The sequence below is a fragment of the Gekko japonicus genome, unplaced genomic scaffold (assembly GCF_001447785.1).
Source record: "Gekko japonicus isolate JY-2015 unplaced genomic scaffold, Gekko_japonicus_V1.1 scaffold250, whole genome shotgun sequence".
NCBI classification, from domain to species: domain Eukaryota; kingdom Metazoa; phylum Chordata; class Lepidosauria; order Squamata; family Gekkonidae; genus Gekko; species Gekko japonicus.
The window spans coordinates 1,375,447-1,402,546 of NW_015167538.1; the positions used below are offsets into that span (position 1 = coordinate 1,375,447).

A 27,100-nucleotide genomic window follows, 5' to 3' on the forward strand; every position below is an offset into this window, starting at 1 on the left:
ACCTCCCCTCTCAACACTGCTAGAAGCAGAGATCGTTGGCTTTCAAAAAAATTTTAATTTTATTTATTAAATTTATACCCCGCACGAGAATAAGAATGAAAGTGAACTGAGGCGGTAGAATGCGCCTGACAAAAAGTCTTCAGAAGTGCCGCCGTACTCACCCTTCCGCTCTCCACAATCTCTCGCTGGAGATCCTTGGAAGCCAGAACCAGATCCTGGATCGCCTGCATTAAGTCTGTGCAGGAGCCTAGGATCCTACAAGAGACAAATGCATGGCACTGTTAAGCCCAAGCCGAAGGACAAAAGAGCAGGCAGAAGCAGCGCTGCAGTCAGGCCACGAGAGGGTGAAGGTGAGAGAAGGGCTTGCCTGTTTCTTCCAGCACATTAACTGCGAGAGGGGGAGAGGTGAGAGTTTTTAATTTCTTTTCATTTAACTAATTCATTTATACCTCAGCCTTTCACTCCAGTGGGGACCCAAAGCGGCTTACATCATTCTTCTCTCCTCCATTTTATCCACACAACAACCCTGTGAGGTAGGTTAGGCTTAGAGGAAGTGCTTTCTGGCACTTTCTGTCCACACATGCCATCGTTGTAAAAGGTGGCTTTGCTGCCAGGGGATTTTGGCGTACAAGATGAAAGGCAGTGGCACAGCAGTATATGAAAACAAGAAAAAAATGCATGTGCCCAAATTTTAACACCAATAATCAATGAATTTAATAATAGGAAGACATATAAAGTACTCAGAACAAATTTTCCATAAACAACAGGTGGAAATTCACTGGTAAAGTTGAATACAGGTAGGAATTCACAGGTGGAGTTTTTCTACAAACAATTTTTAATAAATTCAAAAAAAGTCCTTGAGCTGTACTGATCAAGGACTTTTTTTGAACTTATTAAAAACTGTTTGTGGAAAAACTCCACCTGTGAATTTCTACATGTATTCAACCTTACAAGTGAATTTCCACCTGTTGTTTAGAGAATTTTGGCAGTCAACATGAGGGACAAGAGCAGGAAAGGTTGCCCTGACCTGGATAGCCCAGGCAAGCCCAACCTTGTCAGATCTTGGAAGCTCAGCAGGGCCGTCTCTGGCAAGTACTTGGAAGGGTGACCTCCAAGGAATACCAGAGGCTGGACACAGAGGCAGACATAAAGCCAGCTCCCTGAAAAACATCCAAGCCCGCAGTAGGGGGTCTCCGGAAGTCAACCATGACTTCCAGGCAAGCACGCACCCACACACCTCTACACACACACACATAAAAAAGCGCAGGAAGGGCGGAGTAGCCCAAGGAAGCTCATCCCATTTTCCAGATATGATTGGAATGCTCATGGCAAAAGGTGTGGCAGGGGGACCCCCACCCTGCTTGTTACCTGGGGACAACCTCTCCCTCCCCAAACCAGAGCTGCTTGCACAGATAAAGCAACCCTCAATACCAACCTCTCATTGACCTCAAGCTTGACTCCGGTATCTCCGGCCCGCGATTTGCTCAGCATCTCCTGTTTTGACAAAGGTGGGGAGGTGTCAGAACTACAGGTGACACATCCAAGCACAATCGGGAAACAGAGTAGGAAACCCACTGCGAATCCACGGCCCACCCCCACCACGCACACTCCACAGAGCTCTGACGGAACCAAAGTTCCCTGCCTCAGCTGGTGTCTTTCTGACGGGCGTCAGTCGGGAGAGGGAGGTGGGCCCATGCTTTCCCCTTCTCACCTCAATTCTGGCCGCCGCTGTCTCAATGGCCGCCGCTGTGGCCGCCATCTCCTTGTCCACCAGGTCCCCCAGTTCATCCTGCTTGATATCCAGGCCTTTGGGGCGCAGCTCCTGCAACGGTGCGGGTCATTCAGAGCGGCTGCTTCGGCCACAGCCCACCCACCCCAGCCTCAAATGAAAGGAGGAAGACTCCTTCCCCCGCCGCTTCAGGGCCGCATCACCCAGCTGCTCCTGGCCTTCGCCAGGGACTCCACCTCTCGCCAACTTTCCGGTCTCCCTCAAGCTACGCAAAGGCTCACCTCCCCGATTGTGGCAATCCGGCTGAGGCAGTTCCTGACGGCGGTGCAGTCAGCACTCTCCAGCGAGGCCGCGTCCCTCAGGGTCCCTAGATAGTGCAGGGCCTCACCTCCACACTGTCTGCAGGCCTCCAGCAGCACTGGAAGCATGCAAACGAAAGCTCCGTTTAGCCACGCGGCCCTCAGAAGCCCCAATCCCGCTCCTTGCCCCCTCCTTCACCGATGCGATACTCACGGTCAGCAGGCTCCATGGGGGCCATGTGCGATGTGGCGCTGGCTTGCAGAATGGTGTCTCCGGTCAGGTGGGCAAAGAGAGCCACACTCGACAAGAGGGCGCTCACGTCTAGGGGGCAAATGGAAGAGAGCATGTAACACCGGGAGGGGCACTGACCAAGTCCTTGCCCTGTGCACCAACAAACCCTCCCCACCCTCAGCTGTCTGGGCGAGTGTGGAATCAGTTCAAGCACACAGAGATCTCTGGCATTCAAGAGAACACTACTGCTGTGTGCTGGTTCGGTTGCAATTGATGGTAGTTTCAACCGATACAGACTGGGAAACAAATGCCTTCAACTCTGGGGCCCGGCTACTTGTGAACGTGCTAGTGGAGCAAGGGATTCTGCTGGCCTTCCACCCTTGGCGCCAGGACCAAGCTTGAGCCTGGACACCTGAGTGAGGGTCTGGTTGCTCTCACCTGACCGGTCGGCAAGGTACTGGCCGCGTGCCTCCTCGAGCTGCTCGACGCACTTCAATGCAGCAACTGACCTAGACAGAAGGTAATCTGCAGCAAGAGACACGAGATGCATTTAATACACTTCCCAGTTCTGCAAAAAAGACCATTCCATTGAAACTGAGATGCATAACACAACGTCATCTGGATTTTTATTGCTATTTGGTGGGCCTTGGACATTGTTACTTGCAGTGTTGCCCGGGCCAGAGGTAGTGAAAGGGAGGAGGGTCAGTAAGACCCGGGGGGTCCTGATCCCTGTATTGACTGAAGCCTGGGCTTCATAGACTTCAAGAGAAGCGGTCCAAGTGGGTTTGGGCTGTTATATAAAAATTGAAACAGTTATACGTTTTCCTTTGGGTGCACAAGGGTTAGGGAACATGCACGCACTGCACATGGACATCTCCGAGGAGGAGACATCTCCTCCCACTCATGCCTGCATGCTGACCTGCAGAACTTGTGCAGCTGATGTGAATGGGGTCGTCGAGTCGATTCAAGGCATCCTGGACCATCTGCTCAGCCTCTCCTACGGCACACTGTAGGAGAGCAAACTGCTTGTCCAGGAGCTGCTGCTGGAAGTCCTGTGCGTTGCGCTCCTGCAGGCAGGCAAAGACAAAAGACAGCTAACCCTGCTGGTACACAAGGCTCCTTTCCATGCCTGCCCTCTCCCAGCATGCAAAGCAAAAACTTGACTTCAAGGGTCTGGCAAAAAGGAACTATAAACTGGCATGCTGGGAAATTGAGTCTTGGTGTACCGTGACCATGACTCTTTGGGACTGGTCCAGGCAGCATCCATTTTGCACACTTTACCACCCCTTTTCAATGGATCATTCTGACACACAACATGAAACAGTGCTGGGGCCCTGGATCCAAAGAACTTTGGAGGCCACCAAACACACCCTGCCAGTGTTCCCTCTAAGCTGAGTTAGTGTGAGCTAGCTCACAGTTTTTTTAGCCTCTGGCTCATGTTTTTGTCTTAGCTCAGAAAGGATGGCTCCAGAGCAAACTGATTTATGCAGCAGCTCACAACTTTAATGCCAGTAGCTCACAAAGTAGAATTTTTGCTCACAAGGCTCCACAGCTTAGAGGGAGCATTCCCTGCCCCTTCCTCCTACAGCACACTAAGTTAGTAAATACCAGCATGGTGTAGTGTCAGAATAAGATCTGGTAAACCTGGGTTCAAATCTTCACTTTGCTCTCTGGGTGACCCTGGGCTAATCACACAGCATCAGCCTAACCTACCTCGTAGGCTCACCACTTTGAGATACCCATTGGGGAGAAAGTCGGGATGTAAATATAACGTAAGTAAGTAAATAAATGGAAAGGATCAGAATTATGCAGCTACACTTACTATATTCGAAAACTGCTTTGCAAAAGGGAGCCAATTTTTCCCCCTGCCTTTGTTTCGGGGGTCAAACAGATTCCACCTGATTTGCAGAACCTGGGGACAGCTCCAAATCACAGACATGGGAAGAAACAGACCCTGTCACGAGATCTGGATGAGCCTGGGTCTGCCCGATATGTCTCAGATGCATGCACGTCCTTATCTGGACAAGAATTCAGGCCCTCGGGACTTCTCTATACGTCTTGGTAACTAGATGTCCCACCCTATTGATTGCACCGACTTACACTGGGTAATCCAGCTTGAGTCTCAGCAAAAAAGGAGGATGAAAAAGGAGATAAACATCCTGTAAGGTACCTGCAACAACTCTCTGAAGCCTCTCTTTAGCCCGCCTTCCCAGCTCCAACCGTTCCCCGGCAAAGCATACCTTTTCCCCCAGGCGGCACTGCAGCTCTTCCAGCGTCTTGCTGCTGCTCTCCTTCTCCGTCTCCAGTGTGGTCTTGAGCTGCTCCACTTCCGCCTGCAAGGCTGCCCTCTGCTGGTCATGCTGGGCCACCGTCTCCGCAAGGGTGTCCCTCTCCTGCCGCAGGCCGGCCAGCTGGGTGCTTTGCTCCGCTTCAGACTAGCCAATGAGCCAAAGGAGAGTGTCTCAACTGCACAAGGGCCGCCACCCAGAAACCTGTGGGCTAGACCCATCCACCCGGGCCTCTCCACCACCACTGTCCTTGTGCTCCTGGCAGCCGCTTGCAATGCCAGCCACTGTGCCAGTCCTAGCTGCCGTGTTTAACGATGATCAAAGATACATCTCAAAGTGGTAGCATGGAGCAGGGGCGATGGATAAAGGGGACAGAGAAGGAGGACAGAAGAGACAGAAAAGGATGGCGTGAGAATGGGAGAAAGGAGGTCGAAGAGAAAAACTAGACATGAAGCAGAATGTAGGAAGAGGGGCGGAAAGGGTAAAAAAACCCAACAATGCGGAAGAGGGCAGGCGCCAGAAAGCACATTGGGGATCACTGAGAGCAGTGTGGGGAGAGGGTGAAGAAAGACCCCGACAAATGTCTTTGAGGAAGAAGCGCAGGGGCAAGAGGGTCTCACCTGAGTGCTACACTCAATAGTACTTCTGAGGCTCTGGATTTCCTGCTTGCTGGCCACGAGCTCCCTCTTCAACGTCTCCAGGACTTCTGCCTGCTCCTGCATCTGCAAGCAGAGCACCAGAGAATCTCGACACCCTCTTCCTAGCCATTGCCGCCATCTCTCGCTACTTTCCCCCCTCTGATGTCACCCTGAAGCAGGGCTGCCAACTCTGGGCTGGGAAATGTGTAGAGACTTGGGGGGGTGGGGAGGCGGAGCCTGGGGGAGCAGAGCAAGCTCAGCAAGGGATAGTGCTACAGAATCCGTCGTCCAAAGGAGCCACGTCCTCCAGATCTCCAGGCCCCACCTGGAGATCAGTTGTAATTCTGCAGGATCTCCAGGCCCCACCTGGAGGTTATATTCAAATAGTACCAGGGCTTTGTTTGTAGAAAAAGTCCAGCAGGAACTTATTAGCATAATAGGCCATACCCAACAGCAGGAACTCATTAGCATAGTAGGCCACACCCCTGACCACACAACTCATTCACATATTAGGCCACACCCCCATGTTACCAGAAGTGTGGTCATCCAACCACACCCACCTTTCCCTTCTTATTCTCTTTACCTTGTTTGTTGTCAAAACCCAGGGCTGGGTTTTTTTTGGAACAGGAACTCCTTTGCATGTTAGGCCACGCCTCCTAATTGTAGCCAATCCTAATGAGTTTCTGCTGTTGGGTGTGGCCTGTTATGCTAATGAGCTCCTGCTGGGCGTGGCCAACTTGGGAGCCAGCTGGAACTCCGTTCCTGTGCATTACAATGAATTATATATTAAGACTGAAATAAACATGTAAATTATATAAACATAAACATGTAAATTATATAAACAGTATTTGTATCGTGTCAGTTGTTGTAAAGGTACAATACACTCACAGACTTAAATGACATGAACAAAACTAAACACATGCACAGTATTTCAAGAAATTGACACTTCAAAGAGCTGTAAACAAATGTCAGGTTCACAACATGAAGCTTGCAAGACTACGGGGAGCCGGTAAGAAGAATCCTGTTTCTGTGCGCCATCGTCAGGTCTTACAGCCTCACTAGTGTTGCGAATCAGAATTTTTGGAAGCGTAGTAGGGGGGCAAAATTAGCTCCGTATTTCTCAAGACTTAGAACATATAGTTGAAAGAGGGAATCGCCAGGAGAGTTTCAGAATGTGGTGACAGTCTACAGAGATTCACTACGGGGAATTTGACAATTGTTCACAACTCTTTGAAGTGTTAATTTCTTGAAATATCGTGCATGTGTTTAGTTTTGTTCATATCATTTAAGTCTGTGAATGCATTGTACCTTTACAACAACTGACACAATACGAATACTGTTTATATAATTTACATGTTTATGTTTATATAATTTACATGTTTATTTCAGTCTTAATATATAATTCATTGTACATGGTGCTTTAGTATTTGAATATTGCCTTCTACACCGTAGTCCTTCTGTTGTAGTAATACCCACCTGGAGGTTGGCAACTCTACCCTGAAGCCTGCCATATATATATATATTTTTGACACTCCCCCCGCCGCACCTTCCGTTGGGCCTGCTTGCTCAGCTGCTGAAAGGAGTCCTCCAGCTCTTTCTTCTCTCGTTCCGCATCGCCCTGGACCTGTCTCGCCACTGTTACCTGCTTAGTGACTTCAGCATTCTACGAAACAAAAGCAGAAACGTAAAGAAAAAGGACTTCATTGCTGGGCTGCCGTTCTGTCTCCCAGGACGAAGTGAAGGACCACAGCACTACCTTGCGCAGGAGGTCCGCGTGGTTCTGCACCAGCTCACTGTACTTTTCCTTCAACTTCATGTAACGCTGCTCGGTCGCTTGCGCTTTCCCTGCAACAGAAACGGATCAATCAAGCAGGGCTCCTGTTTGGAAGATGAGCAGGCCCAGCCGGCCCTTCTTTCGGTACTGAACCCAACTGTGCAAGAGAGGCGGGGCAGAAATTCAATCCTCCCTCTTTCCGTAGCACCCCAAGCCAACATTCCCATGCAACTGATGCACCTCCCTATTCTGTGCATCCCGCTTTGATCCTGGCAATCACCTACAGAGGGAAGACACTCCCCAAAGGACTGTTAATACACCATATGTTGCTAGCCACCATATGCTGCCAGCCAAAAAAGGGCATCGTGGGGCCCATCCCTACAACCATAGTTCCCTCTAAGCTGAGTTGGTGTGAGCCAGCTCACAGATTTTTAGCCTCTGGCTCACACATTTTTGTCTTAGCTCAGGAAGGATGGCTCCAAAGCAAACTGATTTATGCAGCAGCAAAATCCCTCACTCACACCTTTAATGCCAGTAGCTCACAAAGTAGAATTTTTGCTCACAAGACTACACAGTTTAGAGGGAACATTGCCTACAACTCTCTTCTGGTTCATCAAAACGTCTCTGAAAAGGGATACCAGACTTGCGTTTCAAATTACAGCTAGGTTTAATAAGGGACAGAGGACAAAACTGGCTGTTCGTTACATTTCTGGTCCATCTGTTCTAGACAAATAGCTGCAAGAAAGTTTTGGGAACTAAGGTGTGCACGATTACGTTTGGCTAATATATATTCATTATGGCTAAAAATATCATAGCACAGCTAACATTTAATCAGTTTATTTGCAGTAATGTAAGGTGACGGCACATAGTTGTCCGCCCCAAGTTGTCACAACGGAACAGTCTCACTTGTGAAGCCAATGAGCCAATCAGATCCCCGCATTTCTACAGCGCCACCCCCTCCTCCCAGAAGCCCTGAGGGAAGAGGCCAGGGACCGTCCCCGCTGCTGCCCTCACTCTCAATCTCTGTCAGGCTGCGCTGCGCTTTCTCCGTGTCCTCGTGCCGCTTCTTCAGTTCGTCCAGTTCGGTCCGCAGGAAGTCGCTCTCGTCCAGCGCCTGCTGCTTCAGGTGCTGCTGCTCCGCCAGCTCCGCCTCCAGCTCGCTGATCCGCCCCTTCAGCTGCATCACCAGACGGTGACTCTGCAGGCCAGGGAGAGTTAGGAGAGTGGAGCTTTAAGAGGATGCTGGCAAGCCGCACGGTGACCCAAGCTGTTGTGCTGCTCTGGCTGAGGAGGTCAGCCCCCGAAAAACCTGTCACAGCGCTAAGCCTCCATCAGACAACCGGATGACTAGAAAAGGATAACGCTCCCGCATTAAAGGGGTAGTCTAAACAGTACGTTCAGGAACTGTCAACCCCTAATTTGCAATAAAGGTGGGATGCAGGCAGTGCACATTTGTGTATGGAGGAAGATAGACATCGTCAGCTTCAGAATGTTTTATGCAGCCCTTGTTGACCCTCCCCCACTAGCATTTCTGCTCTTTAGCCTTAGTAAGTGCTCTGGGAGGAAGAGTGCCTGAGCACTCCAGTCGCCCTTGCTTTCTATCATGGTTCCTCTGGAGTAACCTTTGCTGATGATGCACACCTCATGTGGCTTGTCTGTGCCCCCAGTGATATTAAGCTGATACTCCTGAATTCTGGGCAGATGGAGGCATCTGAGTGACGGGCAGATAAGAATAAAAAGAAAGACGGGAAGAAGATGAGAAGAAGTGCCTCGAGTTGCAACTGACACATGGTGACCCCATCCCAGGGGCGTTCCAGACAAGATGTGTTCGGAGGTGGTTTGCCATTGCCTTCCTCCACACAGCAACCCCCGGTTTTCCTTGGTGAATTCCCATTATAGTACTGACGGTGGCCAACCCAGCTTAGCTTCCAAGCTCTGGTGAGCGCACGGGGAAGATGGACTATTCAGGCTGCCGAAGCCAAGAACTGAGTGGCTAATTTGGGTCTCGCCTCTCATCTTTGGGGTGGGGGGTTCGGTATATTGCATGTGTGCGCGTGGAAGTCGTGGCTGACTTCTGGCGACCCCTAGTGGGGCTTGGACATTTCAGAGAGGTAGCCTCCCACACTGACCCCTGCAAACCTCCCTCCATCCTCGGCAGGCTCCAGCATCCCACGAGTAGGGGCTCAGTGAAGGGGGTGTGCGTTTGTATTCACCTCAGCCTTGAAGTTTTTCAGCTCCTCCTTGAGGTTGCTGATCTCTCTGTGCAGCTGCTCAATCAACTGGTCCCTGGAAGCAATGAAAGACAGCCGCATCATCCAGTGGGATTGAGATATTGCCTTTGGCAGGACACAGCTGGTGCAAGAAAGGGATCTTCGTTCACGGGCACATAGGCAGATTCAATCCAGGGTGCAGGCAGGTGAGCCCAGTTGGATCAGACCAACGGTCTATCATGCCTAGCGTTCCATTTCCCACAGTGGCCAACTGGACGGGCCACAGCCAGGGCACAAAACTTGCCCTTTTCCGCTGCCTCCTAGCAACTGGCATTCAGAGGTATACTGCACCCAAATGCAGAGATCTCGTTTAGCCATCAACTCCTATTAGTCCATCATCACAAACCTTTACTGGCATAATAGTACAAATCCATACAGAATACGCTAGAATCTGTGGTCAGAAAGAACATCTCCTCCTAGAGGCCTGGTAGAGAAATTTTGCTACAGATTCAATGATTTTGCTCTTAACTGAGGCTAAAAGTATAAAGGTCTTTGGATCCTCGGATCGACCCTCCAAAGGTAGCAGGAAAGGCTTTAAAAATACAGTATGAAGGTCATCATAAAGTTTACAGTGCAAAATAACACGCTTGTTATCTTCAATCTCACTCATCCCACATGGACACAACCTATCTGTATATGGAATTTTCTAAAATCTCCCATATAACACCATAGATGGGAGAACATTAAAACGGGCTAACATAAACGCCCTACAAAGGATAAGGATCACACAGACAAAGAAGGGCCAGATGAGAGCTCCCAATGCACTGGGGAACAACGTCCAGAGGCCAGGCTTTTCAGTTCTTGTACCTCAATATCAATAAGCCTTGTCCTGCTTCTCCAAAAGCAAAACCAAATAATTAATGTTAAGCCCAATTACTAAGCCCTATTAGTCATTAGGGAGCTGCGGTGGCTCAAGTGGTTAAGACGCTGAACTGCAGGCTGTGGAAGGTCGGTAGTTCAGCACTTCAAGACCCGAGTGTGCTGCATGACGGAGTGAGCTCCCATCTCTAGTTCCAGCTCCTGCCAACCTAGCAGTTCGAAAGCAAGAAACTGCAAGAAGATAAATAGGTACCATTACAGTGGGAAGGTAACAGCGTTCCGTGCGCCTTGGTGTTTAGTCATGCCGGCCACATGACCACGGAAATGTCTTCGGACAGCGCTGGCTCTTCGGCTTTGAAACACAGATGAGCACCGCAACCCTAGAGTCGGATTCGACTGGCTTTCGAGCAAGGGAACCTTTACCTTTATTAGTCATTAACTGACTTATCCTTAACAACTTTGTCTAACCCCTTTTTATGTAAAGTGAGAAGGACTGAAAAATTCGTAATAGCCACTAGGACTCCCAGGGAAGCTGCCTACCGCTGTCTCGCTGAGCCCAGAACTGAACCCAAATCATCCTGCTGTGTTACCAAGAGGAGGCCTGCATTTAGCTATTGCAGTCTTGGCTGTGAACAGCAAAAATAAAATCCTGGGAGCAGTCCTATTATATGACCTTGATAGCTCAGAGAGACAGCGAAAGCTACCAAGAACTGCATACCGAGTAATTCAGCCATTCAGCTAAAAAAAGGGAGAGAAAGATGAGTCCTAATAAGAAGCAGAGGAAAGTGCATTTCACAGGATGAAAGAAAGTGGCAAACAAACATCATCAGGAGTAAAATGACCTGTTTCTCACACACTCTCTCTCTATTTCCCTCCACTTTCTTGTTCTACAGCAACCTTCCAATCCTGGTCCCCCCTAAACCATGTTTCTGACTACCACCACCCCTCTCATGTTCTATCCGCTTTTTCATGTAAAGCCCCTGAATTCCTGGACTCAAGCTCTGAATTGCAAGAGTGGAGGAAGGGAGAGAATAACCCCAAGGCAGGATCAGGACTCACTTGTCATCACTGTTCATCCCATTCTGGCTGTTAAAGTTGAACGGGTCATTGCTGAATGAACTGCCAAAGATGTCATCAAACTTATTCTCAGGCAGGCTCTGGAAGACAAGATGGATGCGGTCAGCTCCTAGCAAGGCCTGACAGTCATTACACGCTTGTAATAGTAGTGCTCTCCCAGCTCAGTGGTGGAGCGCCACTGGGAAGGTGCATCTACCCCAAGGCCTTGCTTTACAACCTTCTTTCCATCTTGGGTCCCAAATGGGGTGTGCGTCCTTCAGGGTTGGGGTGGCTGAAAGCTCACTCAAGGTCCAGACCAAGTGAGCATTTCGGTAAGTTCTGGCAGGCGCAGCAGCAGACCGGCACATTCAAGTTATGCACCCTGGACATTTCCTGCCTTACCCAATGAGGCCAACCCAGTCTGAATGCAGGGAAAGGCTAGCTGAGGCCTGTGTATGAAAGAACCAGCCCTATGAAAGTCAGGCTCCGGATAGACCTCGCGATTTCCGGCTCCATCCGAGACAGGGAAGGCTTCTGTAGCAAGCAGACAATGCGATTCTGTGTCCAGAATACCTTAAACCCAAAGTGCTCACCTAATCACTGCCTACTGCTTTGAATAGGCAAGATATATGCAAACAGTTTCCGCTCACAGTCCCTAGGATATCCCATATGAAAACTCAAATGGGGAACTCTTGCTATGTAGGCAGAACCACAAAGAGTTTTAAGGAGACCTCTTGCTAATCCCAACTTTCAATGAAGCGGTTGGTCAGGAGGCGAGAGAGGGTTAACTACCCTTAAGACAGAAGGCTCAAGTAGAAACTAGTGGTCTTACAATGGCCTTTAAGGCTGCACGCACAGAAACAAAGGCATCTGTACGGGGCAGGCATTATTTCTGGACTAGCCACAAAGAGTACATTTCCCCATTTGTTGAACACCAGTGAGGTCAATGTCCCCTGCAGCTTTGCTTTCTAAGGGGGAAGTGGCCCTTTGTGGTGGACAAAAGCATTCCGGGAAACAGTACAGGAGAAAGGGTACATACTAGGCTTCCAATACGAGTCCACGTTCCTTTTGCCTCCGTCATTAATGGCCACCTTTAAGACCTTTAAGAAGCAAGATCGATGGGCAACGCTTTTAATGAATTGCACTACTTCAGGCGGCAGCTGAAAGGTTGCATATTTGAAAGTTCGTGCATGGCTAGGGTGGGGCGAGCCCTGCACACAGCCCATCAGGGAGAAGGTTGTGCTGAACTCCTCCCCCTTGTCGTGATAGTCTTCTAACTGCAGAATTTTATTGGGGGGGAGGTAAATGTAAACAAGCATGCCCTCCACCACCTGCAGCCTGAGATGGTACAAAATGCTGGAAATGCTTTCTCTAACAGGTTCTGTTGGATGAGTCAATGGGCCCACAAAGAGAGGGGAAGAAAAGCTAAACCGACCAAGCAAAAATGTCCAAAGGAAGTTTAGAAAACTAGTTAAGGGCCAAAAGTTAAAAACACCAATACGTATTGACAAAAGTACACATGTTTATTTCAAAAACACATAAAAACCTTGGAGGGGACTGAATAAAGCCTCATAAAATGTTCAAAGTGACAAATGCACAAGAAAAGAATATGTGACCTGACGTGTCTCAGCTCACAAGAGCCTTCTTCAGAGGTCAGAATAAAACATTCTTCGGAGTACAGAATAAAACATGGAAGAAAGTCCCTGTTACTCTTGTAAAGGCAGTAAACAATTGATACCGGACCAAAAATGGAATGCTCCAATATGGAATTGAATGACATACCAAAAGATTTCTATTTTGGGCCAGAAATATATCTGGCCTTGTGTCAGAAGTAGTTGTATGTACTGGAAATAATATCAGTACCAATATGTACCTTCCAGTTTAGGTCCTAAGAGTGCAAGTAAAATTGCCTTATCATGGACATTGTGACATCAATATGTAACAGTCATACAGTGGCCAACCAGTTCCTCTGGAGGGCCAACAACAGGCTGAGACCTCCCCCTGATGTTGCCTCCTGGCACTGGGATTCAGATGCTAACAGCCTCTGAACATGGAGGTTCCCCTCAGCCACCATTGCTAGTAGCCACTCACAGACCCACCCTCCATGAATTTATTTAATCCTCTTTTAAATATGTCTATTCCTGTAGCCATCAGTTCATAATGACACACAAAAAAGTTTTTGTCTGTGGGGTCACCAATGTATCTGGCCCTGTGTCAGAAGCAATTGCATATATTGGAGATAGTAATATTGCCAATATGTCCCTTCCAGTCTAGGTCCTAAAAATACAAGTAAAATCGCCTTATCAGAGGCAACGTGACAGCAGAACAGCTAGATCAGAGTCTGGTAGCACCTTAGAGACCCACAAGGTGTAAGCTCTCAAGAGCCAAAGTTCCCTATTTGACAAAGGAACTGTCAGTCTGGGGCAAGGGATGCTCTGTATTCTTGGTGCTTGGGGGTGGGGCAACAGTGGGAGGGCTTCTAGTGTCCTGGCCCCACTAGTGGACCTCCTGATGGCACCTGGTGTTTTTGGCCACTGTGTGACAGAGTGCTGGACTGGATGGGCCATTGGCCTGATCCAGCATTGGCTTCTCTTACGTTCTTATGTAAAGGGAGCTTTGGTTCTCAAAAGCTCACACACCCCAAAATCTTGCAGGTCCCTAAGGTACTACTGGACTCTAATCTAGCTGCTTCTATAAATGTGGCCCATGGATGACAGAGGCTGGTGCTCTCCAGACCAGTGTTCCCTCTAAGCTGAGTTAGTGTGAGCTAGCTCACAGTTTTTTAGCCTCCGGCTCACACATTTTTGTCTTAGCTCAGGAAGGATGGATCCAGAGCAAACTAATTTATGCGGCAGCCAAATCTCCTGCTCACAACTTTAATGCCAGCACCTCACAGAGTGGAATTTTTGCTCACAGGGCTCCATAGCTCCATGGCAAAGTTCTGCCTTGTCTCTGTGAGCCGCCCTGAGCCCATGGGGAGGGCGGGATATAAATATGAAAAATAAATACATAAATATAAATAAATAGCTTAGAGGGAACATTGCTCCAGACACCCACTGCAAATTACGCTGCCCCTTCTCTTGTGCCCAGACTCGATTTCCCACTTCGTGCCAAAACCGCAGCTTCCTGGCTCCTCGTCTCACCTTCTGAGAGGAGGTTTCCATGTCCACGAGTTCCATGATCGGCTCACTGTCGGGGGACGAGGCCTCCACCGGGATGACGACGACCGGGCTGATGTGCTCGGAGAGGGCCGAAGCCCGCAGGAAGTTAGGGGGATTCTGGCAGAACAGAAAGAGGGGTGCGGTTGGCAAAGTCAGAACTGCAGCAAGGAGATGACGTTCCGTAGCGTAAGCCAGTCCTGCAAGACTTCCATCTCGGCGCGAGGGGGAAAGGCAACTCTGACAGACGTGCAGTTCGCTTGGGCCGCTATCTACAAGCGGCCTTCAGCTCGAGAGGTGTGGGAGAACTGGAAGTGGGAGACGTCTGTTTAAGGCCACGCGGTCTCACCTCGGGCAGCTGAGGGATCTGAATCAGTCGCTTGAAATACTGCAGGTTGCTGGAGCGATAGAACAGATCCTTCAGCCTGCAAAATTCAAGAGCAAGAGTCAAGTCCAAGCGCACCCTGGGCTACTCCAGTTAAGGTCTGCCGGCCTTAAAACGGAAGCAAATTGAACTGGATAGCCCAGAATCAGGCCAGTGGCTGCATTTAGCTTTCCTACACTTAGATCAGCTAAGGAGGTTCTAGTACCAGTGATCCAGAAGTCACTGATGATGTTAGAGCAACCCAACACACAGGATTTTTACCCTAACGGGTGTGTACTCCTTTACCTACTCTGATTCAGGTCTTAGTAATAAAGAAGAAGGTTCACAAAAGCAGTTACAATGAAAGCCTGACATGCTGATCAAGAATACCTTCACCGGAAATGGCACAGCGGACCTGAACCTTCAAATAAGTCATAGAAAATGACCATACTTCCTACCACCTAGGATGCTTTAATACCGCCATTCTGTTCCTTATTGTGTGTTTCCCAACAACCCTGTCAAAGGAAGTTAGGCTGAGAGGGGATGACTGTCTCAAGGTCACCCAATGAAGCTTCACGTCAGAGTGGGGATCTGAACCCAGGCGTCCCAGACTCCAGTCCGACACCAGCAACTGCGTCACACTGGCTCTCCTGATCCAGATGACTTTAATACAAGAGAAGCCTGTAGTTTGGCAGATGGAGCTGCCTCATCGCACCCCAGAGCCTATGACTGGCCAGCACGAGCCACCTCTGGACTGCCTGCACAACTGCATCAGCAAAACTGGTGCTCCTTCGAGAACGTTTTGTTCTTCGCTTGGTTCTGGGCAACACAATGCACGTAGATACAAGGGGGCCAAATCCTGCCCAAAGGATATTGTTTGATTCCTCTTACCGATTCCTACTGTCAGGTCTTTGACCTGAAGCCAGTGGATGGTGTGTAAACAAAAGAAAGTGGTGGTGGCTACAAGCATGGACGGCTTCAAAAGGGAATTAGATAAGCAAAAGGGAATTAGATAAGCATATGGAGCAGAGGTCCATCAGTGGCTATTAGCCACAAGTATAAATAGGGACTCTGGGGCAAGTGATGCTCTGTCATCTTGGTGCTTGGGGGGGGGGGGGGTACAAGGGGAAGTGCTTCAGTCCTGGCCCCACTGGTGGACCTCCTGATGGCACCTGGTATTTTTGGCCACCGTGTGACACAGAGTGTTGGACTGGATGGGCCATTGGCCTGATCCAACATTGGCATCTCTTATGTTCTTATGTAAACTTGAAAACACAGTCATTTGGAGCAGCACCGAAAAGTTCTGATTGGAGCTGGGAGAGATGGAGCCCCAAGCATAGCAGGGACCATCAGGTCTGGCTGCCACTACTTCTCCTGCAGTTGGGGTGCTTCCTTCAGTAACTCCTTAGCAAGCCACACCGTGGCCCCTAGATTACAGATGGCATGACCGCAGGCGCACAGATGCACACTGCAAAGGGAGGGAGGGACAGTTTAGTCCCAGACTAGGAACACCACTGGCATAACCCCCATGGCTACTTCCTCAGAGTATGAAACCAGAGAAAGGACTGTCCGAGTCCCTTCCCCAAACACCTACCACCATCACCTGGTCTGGCCATCTTTGGCTGCAACAGTCGCACTGTAACACTGAACGTTTAGCATAACTCAAGGATTATGCAGTGCATCAGATCACATGCAGTGCAGCAGCTCACGTCTGATCATTTATTATTTAGATATTTCCCCACTGTCGACTTACAGCATCATTCTCACCTCCTTCCTTTTATCCTCATAACAACCAGCCTGTGAGTGAGGGTTAGATCCCGAGAGAGCGAACGGCCCCACGTCACCCGGCAACCTTCATGTCAGGGTGGGGATTTGAACCGGGGGCTCCCAGATCCCAGTCTGAACAACTACACCATAGTTAGCTGGATGTAGACGGCTAGTTGGACATTAACTCCACTCATCATAGCAGGGAGATCTTTGTCGAGGTGAATGGAGTTTGCTTTACTGTGACACAGGGACTCAGAGACATCAGGATTCGAAGGTTTTCCAGAATGTGGCAGAGTCTCCGCTTTCCCACAGATTTCTGATGTGTCAAAGAAGCCAGAAGAGTCCCCTCATCCCTGTCCCTTGTAAATAATCAAGCCGAGGGAGTTTCTCTGCATCCATTGAAACTTCAAACTCACTGTGCCAGCACAATAAGGCTTTGTGTAGGTATACGGAAAGGCGCAGACGGGGTAGGCCAGCTTAACTGATCAGCTAGTTCTAAACACACATACACAAACACACAACTTTCATTGGAGGTATCCTCTAAAGCGGACACGGACCGAGCAGCACGCACTTACTTCTTGAACTGCTCTAGGAAACGGTCCCTGTGGCCTTGGAGTGTGTCAGCTGGGAGGCCTGGATGAGAGATCACAGAAAATGGAATGAGCAGAAGATCTCCAAGCTGCTTCGGTCCACAGTTTGCTGGGGGAATATGTGTGTGTCACCGTGTGTGTGTGTGTGTGTGCGCGCGCATGCAAGCAATAAAACATGCCAAGATTTCTGCTTCCCATCTCCAACTATATAGTTCCTGGCCTCTAGTTACTTCTACGATCAGCCCTTTAGCTCTAGAGCTGATGTTATTCAGTTACTTTATACAAAGAAATGCGGTCGACATTGAAGAAATCACTACATTGCAGTGTTCCCCCTATTGTCCTCCTGTACCTTTTCTTAAAGACTTCAAGCATGGTTGTGATGCCAGCCTACCCAGTAAGTAAAGGTAAAGGTTCCCTTGCTCAAAAGCCAGTCGAATCTGACTCTAGGGTTGCGGTGCTCATCTCCGTTTCCAAGCCGAAGAGCCAGCGCTGTCTGAAGACGTTTCCGTGGTCATGTGGCCGGCATGACTAAACACCAAGGCGCACGGAACGCTGTTACCTTCCCACCGAAGTGGTACCTATTTATCTACTTGCAATTTCTTGCTTTCGAACTGCTAGGTTGGCAGGAGCTGGAACTAGAGACGGGAGCTCACTCCATCATGCGGCACCCGGGTCTCGAACTGCTGAACTACTGACCTTCCACAGCCTGCAGTTCAGTGTCTTAACCACTTGAGCCACCGCAGCTCCAAGCCTACCCAGTACAGGCTACCAAAGCTTCACTGAGGTGGGAGGAGAGGTCCAAGAGGCGGTTCGTTGTCATGGGTGTTGTTGTCCTGCGTTTCGTCACTGCCATTCCTTCTCTACACCCATTGAGACTTTTCAAAAGGTTAGCAAGAGAAAGTACCAGATATAGAAGAATGACTTAAGAAAGTGTGGTTTACGATGCTTACAGTGAGACTTTCTGCTTATTAAAGATTTGGGGAAGGGGGCAGGTTTTCCCAGTCATTTTATTCAAATTCGGCTTCCATTTATTATATATTGTGGGGGGGAAGACAAACAAACCAAGTGATGTTGTAAGAGATGGGATATTGAATAATGTGCACATTTCTGCTGTTTCCTTCTGTTTCCTTAATCTGTGCTGTGACTCAGCTGGTGGGCAACTTTCCAACTGTGTAACTATAGACCATTCAATAAACTTGAGCGTGAAAGGAAAAAAGACTTTGCAGAAGGTTAGAGTCTTGCCTACCAGGAGATGGAGTGGGAGAGCAGATTCACACATGCCCCATTTCCGTTTTCCCAGGTAAACAGGATTTTTAAAACTCATTATAATAAAAAATAAAAAAGAGCTGCCTGCGCCTCCACCAGGCCATATCCCCAAACATGGTCTCTTCCACCATTAATTTTTAATAGCGGCATTTGTCTTTTTTCAAGAGTTCCTATGGCTTTTCCACAATTACGCAAACAGCAAACTGAAATTAAGTAAAAATCAAATTAGAACTAACTGAGAAGCACAGATAAAATCAGTCCATTTCAGCAAACTGAAATTAAGTAAAAATCAAATTAGAACTAACTGAGAAGCACAGATAAAATCAGTCCATTGGGAATGGGGGAGGGGGAGATGTGCCCAACAATCTCGAAAAAGCCATTGTAAAGGAAGCCCTGGTGTTCATTTTAGGGCTTGTCTACTGGGATCCATCCAGGCAGTTCACGGCACAAACACAGCCACAAAAGTTGCTGAGGGCCTGGGTGTCTGAGAAGAGAGACAGGCTTAGAAGCATGAACCTTCCCTGAGCTTTTAGTAGGCCAGTCATTTGGCAAGCCAAAGAAACACCCATCTCCCTGACTGTACTTTGCAACCTGCAAACCAGTTGGCATCCCTCTGATAGGCTTTGATTGGCCTGTTTACAGGGTGGGCGGGGTATAAATATAAGTATAAATAAAAAAAATAAATATAAATAAATAAGTACACCCATCGGCCAGATCGCCACAGCACAGTGCAGGCACATGAAACCAGCCGTTCTACCCACATGCAGACAGGCGCAGGAGGAGCACAATGGGGAATATAATAATAACAACCATTAAGAAGTGCTGTCGTCGCAAGCAACTTTGGCGGCACCCCCCCCCATGGGCTTTTCAAGGCAAAAGAGGAGCAGAAGTGGTTTGCAATTGCCTTCCTTTGCATAGCAGCCCTGGTTGCCTTTGGTGGTACCAGCCATGACTAACCCCTGCTTAGCTTCCAAGCTCTGACTGGCCCCGGCTCAGCTGGGCTACTCAGGCAGCTAATAGGGAATACAGCAATATATTAAGTGGCACCTGGAACCAGAGCTATAATCCCACTTGCAGGTGATTGTGGGAGAAGAACCTCTTAGTAGCCTGGAAGGGGCCTCTGTCAGGGCGAGTAAAGCTAGGACTGGCCTTTAGAAATCTACAAGGGATTGGAAGCACTTGGGCACATCTTTGCCCTGAAACCCCCAGCCCCCTCATGCTGGAACAGCGTGCTCAGAAGCAAGAGAAAGGGACCATGCAGATGTTCAGAAGTACAATTTGTCTTTGGTACGCTGTATAATTCAAGGCACTGGTGCAAGGTTTAGGAATCTGAGTTATGCCAGGGAGGTGCTGGTTCAGATCTCACTTCAGCCACTGGGCAAGACACTCACTTTCAGCCCCTGGTTTCCAATACTGGCCTAACCAACACAGAATTACTCAGAGGGTGTTTGTGAAACACTCTGCGCCCAAGGAAAAGCAAAACTATTGGGAGCCCTGGGGACAGCACTGAAGCCTTCCAGCAGGGAATGGGGCAGTAGAGATAAGGCGGGAGGTGTGTGTGGGGGGGTGGCTGCTGTGGTCCACAGTTTGCCATCAGCTGCAATGGAATCCAGGCCACAAGAGGACACCGCCAGCCTTGGTACTTACAGGAATGGAGCTTGAAGAGAAGTTTAACGGTATAGTCGTAGAGGTGGCTGCAGTCGAGGATGACCTGGATCAGAGGGGCCAAACGGCACTGCCCAGCAGCGGTGACCGACACGGAGCGAGACATGTCCAAGGAATTGAACACTGTGAGGGAACCACAAAAAGACTGCACTCAGGGCTGACCCCTTGGGAATCACAGCCAGAAAAGCTTCGTGAGGTCAGTAAAGAGACGGGGGTGGGGGCCTTCCCCAACTCAGGTGCTGTAGCACGACGTGGGGCCACCCAGTTCCAGCTCTCCTCATCACAAGCCAACTGCTGTCTTGTCAACCTGTACTGGACCAAGCTTGCTTCTAACTCAAAGCATTCTAACTCACATCTTCTAACTCAAAGCATTGTATAGACACACTACTCTGGCAGCCTGGGCACTGTTTGTTTCAGACGTCCATGTGGAGAGAGGGTTTTTGCACCCCATCCCAAGAAGACCGAATGTCCCTTAGCGCTCCACTGCCTGTTCCAGTCATCTTGTTCAAGAAGAACAAACGTTTCCATGATTGCGGTCTGGGAAGAAAATCCGTGCTGCCCCCACCCTTATCATCTTTTTTGAAAACGCTGCATTTAATAGATGCTTCTGCATCTACGTTCCTCTTTCAACACAGACATCTGCCAAGCTCGCTTTTTACATCTTCTAACTCAAAGCATTGTATAGACACACTACTCTGGCAGCTTGGGCACTGTTTGTTTCAGACGTCCATGTGGAGAGAGGGTTTTTGCACCCCATCCCAAGAAGATCGAATGTTCCTTAGCGCTCCACTGCCTGTTCTAGTCATCTTGTTCAAGAAGAACAAACCTTTCCACGATTGCGGTCTGGGAAGAAAATCCGTGCTGCCCCCACCCTTATCATCGTCTTTAAAAACGCTGCATTTAATAGATGCCTCTGCATCTACGTTCCTCTTTCAACACAGACATCTGCCGATTTCTTTTCAAGAGAAGCTAAGCCTGGCCCTGTCATAGCCCACTCATCTCCTCCCCTGTTTCTTGGCACGCCGCACCAAGTTTCTGTGTATAATCGAGAAACTTCAGCATACCTTCGGAACCTAAAAAAACCCTTGACAGTTCCAGAAGGAGGAAGCATGTCGTGTAAAGGAAACATGCAAGCATCAGCACCGGGTCGGTGAGGGAGTCAATGCTGAGGTGGGCTGGATGCACTGGGAAGGGGTGGTGGTGGATTGCTGAGCTGTGTTAGTGACAGGCGTCTTAACGGGACATGCGAACGCAAGCCGTTTCCTTGGAAGGTCAGCTGGAGCTCTCCGCAAAGGGACAAGTCTTCTGGGAACCTGACAGTCCTCAGCTCCTTCTTGCTCCCCAATGATGAGAGAGAGAGAGAGAGAGAGAGAGGGCCACTGCCTGCCTCACCCGTGTAAGGCCCATTTTCTCCCTCTAGAAGGGGACAAACACCTCCCTCTCCCTTTACTCTGCACTGAATGCACAAAGGGAAAACTCCCCCCGGTAATGGAAAGCCTTTGTCTCCCACCTGGGCATCAGGAGACCATACAGCTGGTGGAGACTGTCAGGAAGTGGGACAGAGATTAGACCAGTGGACAATACGGGGCGGGGTGTGTGTGCACATCACACAGAAGGCAATCTATCACAAGGACACCAGGCTGCCAGAAAGCAGCACTGCTGGGAATGAGCAAACAGCCATTTTGAAAGTTATTTAAAAGGCAAGAACTTGTTACGCCGAAGCTTGCAGGATGGATTTTATTCCCTGCTGAAGTCACCCGGGCTGGCAGCCAAAACCCAGCAGGCACTGAGGAAAACACCTTTCCCGAGGGCCCCAAGGGTTGTGGCAGGCAAGGTGGAAAGAGTTCCAGAAGACCAGATGGCAGGGGCACCCAAGGCTGGGCTGGAACGGGTTCTGCTCCTTATGGCGCCAGACCTGACCCCAGCAAGCAAGGTCACATGAGGCAGCGTGGGAAGGCGGAAGACTATAAAGGAGAAGCCCCTCTGCAGGCCTGAAAGCTGCCAGCCTGCCTCAGAAAGCCACTGGAAGGGGCACAGTCATGGAGGCGTGGATGGAAAACAGATGAACTCAGCTGCCCTCGGTCCCTCCCTTCCTGCAGCCTGAGGCTCGGCTGCCTTCCCCAAACCACACCGCCAGAATCGACACCCTCACTCCACGGCCTTTAAAAAGGAGCAGGCACAGCTTCTGTGCCCTGAAGCTGGAGCAAAGAGCTGCTCTCATCCCAGTGCAAATGAAGGGATTTTCTTATGCTCTGGCCCCCTCCACCTCTACTTGGAATGTCTACCTCCCCCACCACCACCACCACAGTGGCTGTAAAGTCTCTAAGAAGGAGAGCAGAGAGAATGCCGAAACACCATCTTGGCTTCCCTGAAAATAATCTGTTTTCGCCGGGGGGGGGGCACCCAGCCCCATCAAGAGTGCATGAAATGGGAGGGACAATAAGGCACACCTCCTCGGCTAGTGCCTTACAGAAGCACCCCCTGTTCCTGGCACGGAGCTTTACCTGTCTGAAATAGGTTCAGTTCGCACTCCAGGTAATCAAACATCTCCACAGTGAGCTGGAAACTATAAGAGAAGGAGAAAGGGTGGAGTAAACGACAAGGTGACGTGGCCACACAACCAAATTTTGCAGTGTCCCCAGCATGCAAGCAAACAGCACCCAATGCTTCACTAGGGACCGGGCACTAACAAGAAGAAAAACTGGCAACAGATCTAACTGCCCTCCTACTTTTAATTCCTTTTTGTCACCTTGAAGGGTGGGCCACCCATGCCCTTTGTCCACCTGACCTCTGCCCCTACCTTATGTCAGGCCAGGTATACCACCCTTGAGGTGCTGGCCAGAGACATCAAGACCATCCAAGGGAGGGGGAGGCAGCAGCCAGGCATCCCTTCCGGCCTGCTGGAGCGGAGGAAGAAGTCCACCCCCACAGAGACTGGCAGGCTCTGGTTGCCAAGAGAGAGTCTGGCAAAACTATTTCTGGGGGATGGAGAGAGGGAATTTTTTACCCACGAAGGAGGAACAACCAATAGAAGAACGGTGGCAGGAAGACCTCCAGAACAGGAGAGAAGACACGGAGACATCTGTTGCTACTCTGTCATTTCAAATGAGGGAAAAATCCCTCGAGAGCTATACGTGGTGGAAAGCAAGCCCAATACCCCCCCCCCCATAAAACCCTTTCAAGTAAATAAGTCACACAGACGCGGCCAGAATTGCAGTGAGAAAACGAGTGCTCACGCCAGACCCGTGAGCCCTCTGCAAAGGCCGCCACCTGACAAGCAACACTTACAAATTATTAACGTCGTTCTCGCCCGTCTCGTCAAGTTGCCTGTCTGACATCTGGAGGTTTCCAGGGAACCTGGGATTCTGCCAGAAGAGGGGGGGGGGGGGAGACATGGACCAAGATTATTGGAAAGCACAATGGTGTCCTAACTAGAGATGGATCTGGAGAGATGTGCTCCCTACAAAGCACAACTGTGTTGCTTTCACCTCTCAAGGCTCACAGGCGTACAGATGTCCGATAAGGATGATAAGCAGGCCGCTGTGGGTTTCTAGGATCGCAGCCAGGGTTAGCTCTTGCCAGCTGAGGCTTAGGAATGCTTCATCACCTCATTGGGCAGATGGACATATATCATGGGGGATCCTCTTCCTCTCCTCCTCCCCCCTTGAATTTGGATGGTATCTCCTTCTAAGGCCCATTTTAAAAATTCAGGAAAGAAGGGGTGGGGGGAGAAGAAGGAGGAAGCATTTATTTGTTATTTGCGGGGACTCACATAATAAACCTCTGACCCAGAAAAGATAGAACACGAACGAAGGTTACAAAGTTATCCCTGGAAAAGTGGGCTTTAAGAAAACAGGATATCAGGAAACCAGCTAAGTTAATCCTGAAACTTGGCAGTGGCATGGCGACGCTTGGCCGCAGCTTCGGAAGCAGTCGTTCCCCTGTCATTAGTCAACAGAAGTATTTTTCCCCGTTCTTCACAGGCACCCTCCATTCACAGGAGTCTCACGCTGGTTCTCATTCACTCACAGAAGCTGCAGCCAGTTTGTTTATTAGGCACATACTTTTGGCCTTCCAACCAGAGGCCTGCGAAGCCCTCGCCTCGGGGCCCTAAGCAGAGCTTCCCGGTCCAGAACATGCAACAAGCCGCCCAGATTCCATTCTATAAATACTTGTCGTTTCCATCTCAATCATTCCCGAATAGGATGCAGCCGAGACAAACCAGCCGGCCTGAAGCCAATCACAACTTCGGCTGCAGCACAAAGTCTGGGAGGAGAGCTTGCGAAGGAGCCTTTCAGACAGTTTCGAGTCACTGAAGATGATGGACAACCAGGGAGAGCCCAAAAGCTGCATCATCACCCCCTGACCTAGTAATGTGCTCTGTGCGCGAGTGAAGGAGTCACATGCAGAAGCAGTTCTCTGTCTCCCTTTTTATGGTCATCTGGCCCTACCCTTGTTTTTGAGAATGGGCTCACAGATCTCTCTGTCTGCTAACTCTGCTGGACGGAGGAGGAGGAGGAATTTATACCCCGCCCTTCACTACCCGAAGGAGTCTCAGAGCGGCTTACAAACTTCTTTCCCTTCCCCTCCCCACAACAGACACCCTGTGAGGTAGGTGGGGCTGAGAGAGCTCCGACAGAAACTGCTCTTTTTCAAGAACAGCTCTGACAGAACTATGGCTTGCTCAAGGTCATCCAGCAGGTGCAAGTGGAGGAATGGGGAATCAAACCTGGTTCTCCCAGATTAGAGTCCGCGCACTTAACCACTACACCAAACTGGGTTTGGACATTCCTCTGGGTTGGGACATTCCTGGAGACATGGGTGAGGACCCTGGAAAAGGCAGGATTTGGGGAGAAGAGGGACCCTCAATAGGGTATCATGCCACAGAGTCCGGGACACAGGACGGAGGCGGCTCTGGTCGCTCTGACTGACGATCTCCGGAGGCATCTGGATCGGGGCAGTGTGGCAGTGCTCTTGTTGTTGGACCTGTCGGCTGCATTCGACACAGTCGACCATCAGCTGCTACTCCGCCGCCTCATCGACATGGGAATACAGGGGCTTGCCTTACAGTGGCTTGCTTCCGTCGGGACAAAGAGTGGCAATCGGGGAGCAACAGTCCAGGAGACACCCGCTGGAGTGCGGAGTGCCTCAAGGGGCAGTGCTTTCCCCGATGCTATTTAACATCTATATGCGCCCCCTTGCCCAGATAGCCCGAAGTTATGGGCTGGGGTGCCATCAGTACGCTGATGACACCCAGCTCTATCTGATGCTGGGTGGCCGGTCGAACTCCAGTCCTGGAGATCTGGACCGTGCATTACAGGCCGTGGCTGGTTGGCTTAGGCTGAGTTGGCTGAAACTGAATCCGGCGAAGACGGAGGTCCTGTGTGTGGGCCGGGGCAGTGCGCGGGTGGGGACCCCACTCCTGGCCTTCGGTGGGGCACCATTGGTCCCAGCGCCGAAGGTTAGGAGCTTGGGTGTGCTCCTGGACCCCTCCTTAACAATGGAGGCCCAGGTAGCAGCCACTGCCAAGTCGGCCTTTTACCATCTTCGGCTGATCAGGCAGTTGGTTCCCTTCCTCGACCGCAATGACCTGGCCACAGTGATTCAAGCGACAGTCACCTCGAGACTAGACTACTGCAACGCTCTCTACATGGGGCTGCCCTTGTTGCAAATTCGGAGGCTGCAGCTAGTGCAGAACGCCACGGCCAGGCTGTTGATGGGCTTACCTAGATGGGAACACATCCAGCCTGTGTTGAAGGCCCTGCACTGGCTGCCAATAGCATACCGAATCCGTTTCAAGGTGCTGGTGCTTACCTTTAAAGCCCTATATGGCCAGGGTCTGACATACCTGAGGGGCCGCCTTTCCCCACATATACCCCAGAGAGCACTGAGGCCAGGGTCACAGAATCGCTTGACCCTGCCGGGCCCCAAAGAGACTAGGCTCGCTGTGACGAGGGCCAGGGTTTTCTCAGTGGCGGCTCCTTACCGGTGGAATGAGCTCCCAGAGGAGATCAGGGCCCTGCGGGATCTATTGCAGTTCCACAGGGCCTGCAAGACGGAGCTCTTCCACCAGGCTTTCAATTAGGAGCCGAGCCGCCCCCACCACTTCCATCAATGAGCCCGGCCCTCAGTGCCAACATCTTGCCCTTTTTATCGAGCGACTCAGAATGACACTCAGCTGGAATCTAGTTGTCGGAGACATCTTAATACGCCATCATAAGCAATGAACTGTAGAACTGAAGAGCACCTTATGATTTCATGTTTTAACTTATTATGAAATTATGTATACTGTTTTATCGGTTTTATTGGCAATTGGGCCACTGCTGTAAGCCGCCCTGAGCCCGTTCACAGAGAGGGCGGGGTATAAGTTGAATTAATAAATAAAATAAATATCCTCCAAAGCAGCCATTTCCTCCAAGGGAAGTGATCTCTGTAGTCAGAACGTTAAAGACACACATGGTGAAATGGTTGCAGAATTCTGGGAACTGGTCTCTGTAGTCTGGAGACCCGTTGTGATTTGAGGAGATCTCCGGGCCTCCTTTGGAGGTTGGGAAGCCTAGCCAGCTCTACACATGCAGCAAAATGAGGTGAGAGATCCTGAGGTGGTAAAATGGACTCTCCCAGTTTAGACTGTGTGAAGGGAGGGAGATCATTCCCATCGCTAGTGGCCAGTGATGGACCTTCAGTCACCACAGCTAGTAGTCAGTGATAGACCTCTCCTCCATGAATCTGTCTAACCCCCTTGTAAAGCCATCCGCGCTCATGATTTAAAATGCTACCAATAGTGGCCGTGAATCCCACACTTTCATTACTATTGCCCATCGATAGTTAACAGGACAGATGAAAGGAAACACTTCTTTACTCAACAAGGTAATTAAACTGTAGTGGTTTGAGCCCAGCCTGTTCTCTGTTGTGCTGGTTGCCTACTTGGAAGGGTGTTCCCCCCCCCCGGTTTACACATAAAAGAGCACTGAAAAAATGTGATTACCTATAGTATGAAGTGGTACAGTCCGGTATAACGCCACAGAAGTCTGCCATTATGTGACCAGAGCTGCAAACCTTGAGACTATAATCATTTTTGGAATTCTAGGTAAGGGTAGCAGGCACCATCTTTTTAAAAAAAATGCTGCCATGGGAGCCCTCCCCTCTCCCCTTCAAATAAACAGGAGGATTTATATTTCCTTG

At 49.9% G+C, this 27,100-nt stretch overlaps 1 protein-coding gene across 1 annotated transcript in view; it reads right to left on the reverse strand.

Annotated features, from left to right (window-relative positions):
* HIP1 (huntingtin interacting protein 1) overlaps positions 1 to 27,100 on the reverse strand; it is a 54,717-nt gene that overhangs the window by 6,997 nt on the left and 20,620 nt on the right. Inside the window, exons 6-25 of the mRNA XM_015413563.1 lie at positions 23,204 to 23,280; positions 22,420 to 22,481; positions 19,898 to 20,038; positions 16,970 to 17,027; positions 14,613 to 14,688; positions 14,249 to 14,383; positions 11,109 to 11,206; positions 9,174 to 9,246; positions 7,975 to 8,158; positions 6,943 to 7,031; positions 6,733 to 6,849; positions 5,169 to 5,270; positions 4,501 to 4,695; positions 3,180 to 3,327; positions 2,699 to 2,785; positions 2,243 to 2,350; positions 2,011 to 2,147; positions 1,712 to 1,822; positions 1,436 to 1,494; positions 162 to 255 (exon numbers count right to left, since the gene is read on the reverse strand). Of these exons, the coding sequence (XP_015269049.1) occupies positions 162 to 255; positions 1,436 to 1,494; positions 1,712 to 1,822; positions 2,011 to 2,147; positions 2,243 to 2,350; positions 2,699 to 2,785; positions 3,180 to 3,327; positions 4,501 to 4,695; positions 5,169 to 5,270; positions 6,733 to 6,849; positions 6,943 to 7,031; positions 7,975 to 8,158; positions 9,174 to 9,246; positions 11,109 to 11,206; positions 14,249 to 14,383; positions 14,613 to 14,688; positions 16,970 to 17,027; positions 19,898 to 20,038; positions 22,420 to 22,481; positions 23,204 to 23,280 (2,151 nt within the window). The remainder of the gene's footprint in view (positions 1 to 161; positions 256 to 1,435; positions 1,495 to 1,711; positions 1,823 to 2,010; positions 2,148 to 2,242; positions 2,351 to 2,698; positions 2,786 to 3,179; positions 3,328 to 4,500; positions 4,696 to 5,168; positions 5,271 to 6,732; positions 6,850 to 6,942; positions 7,032 to 7,974; positions 8,159 to 9,173; positions 9,247 to 11,108; positions 11,207 to 14,248; positions 14,384 to 14,612; positions 14,689 to 16,969; positions 17,028 to 19,897; positions 20,039 to 22,419; positions 22,482 to 23,203; positions 23,281 to 27,100) is intronic.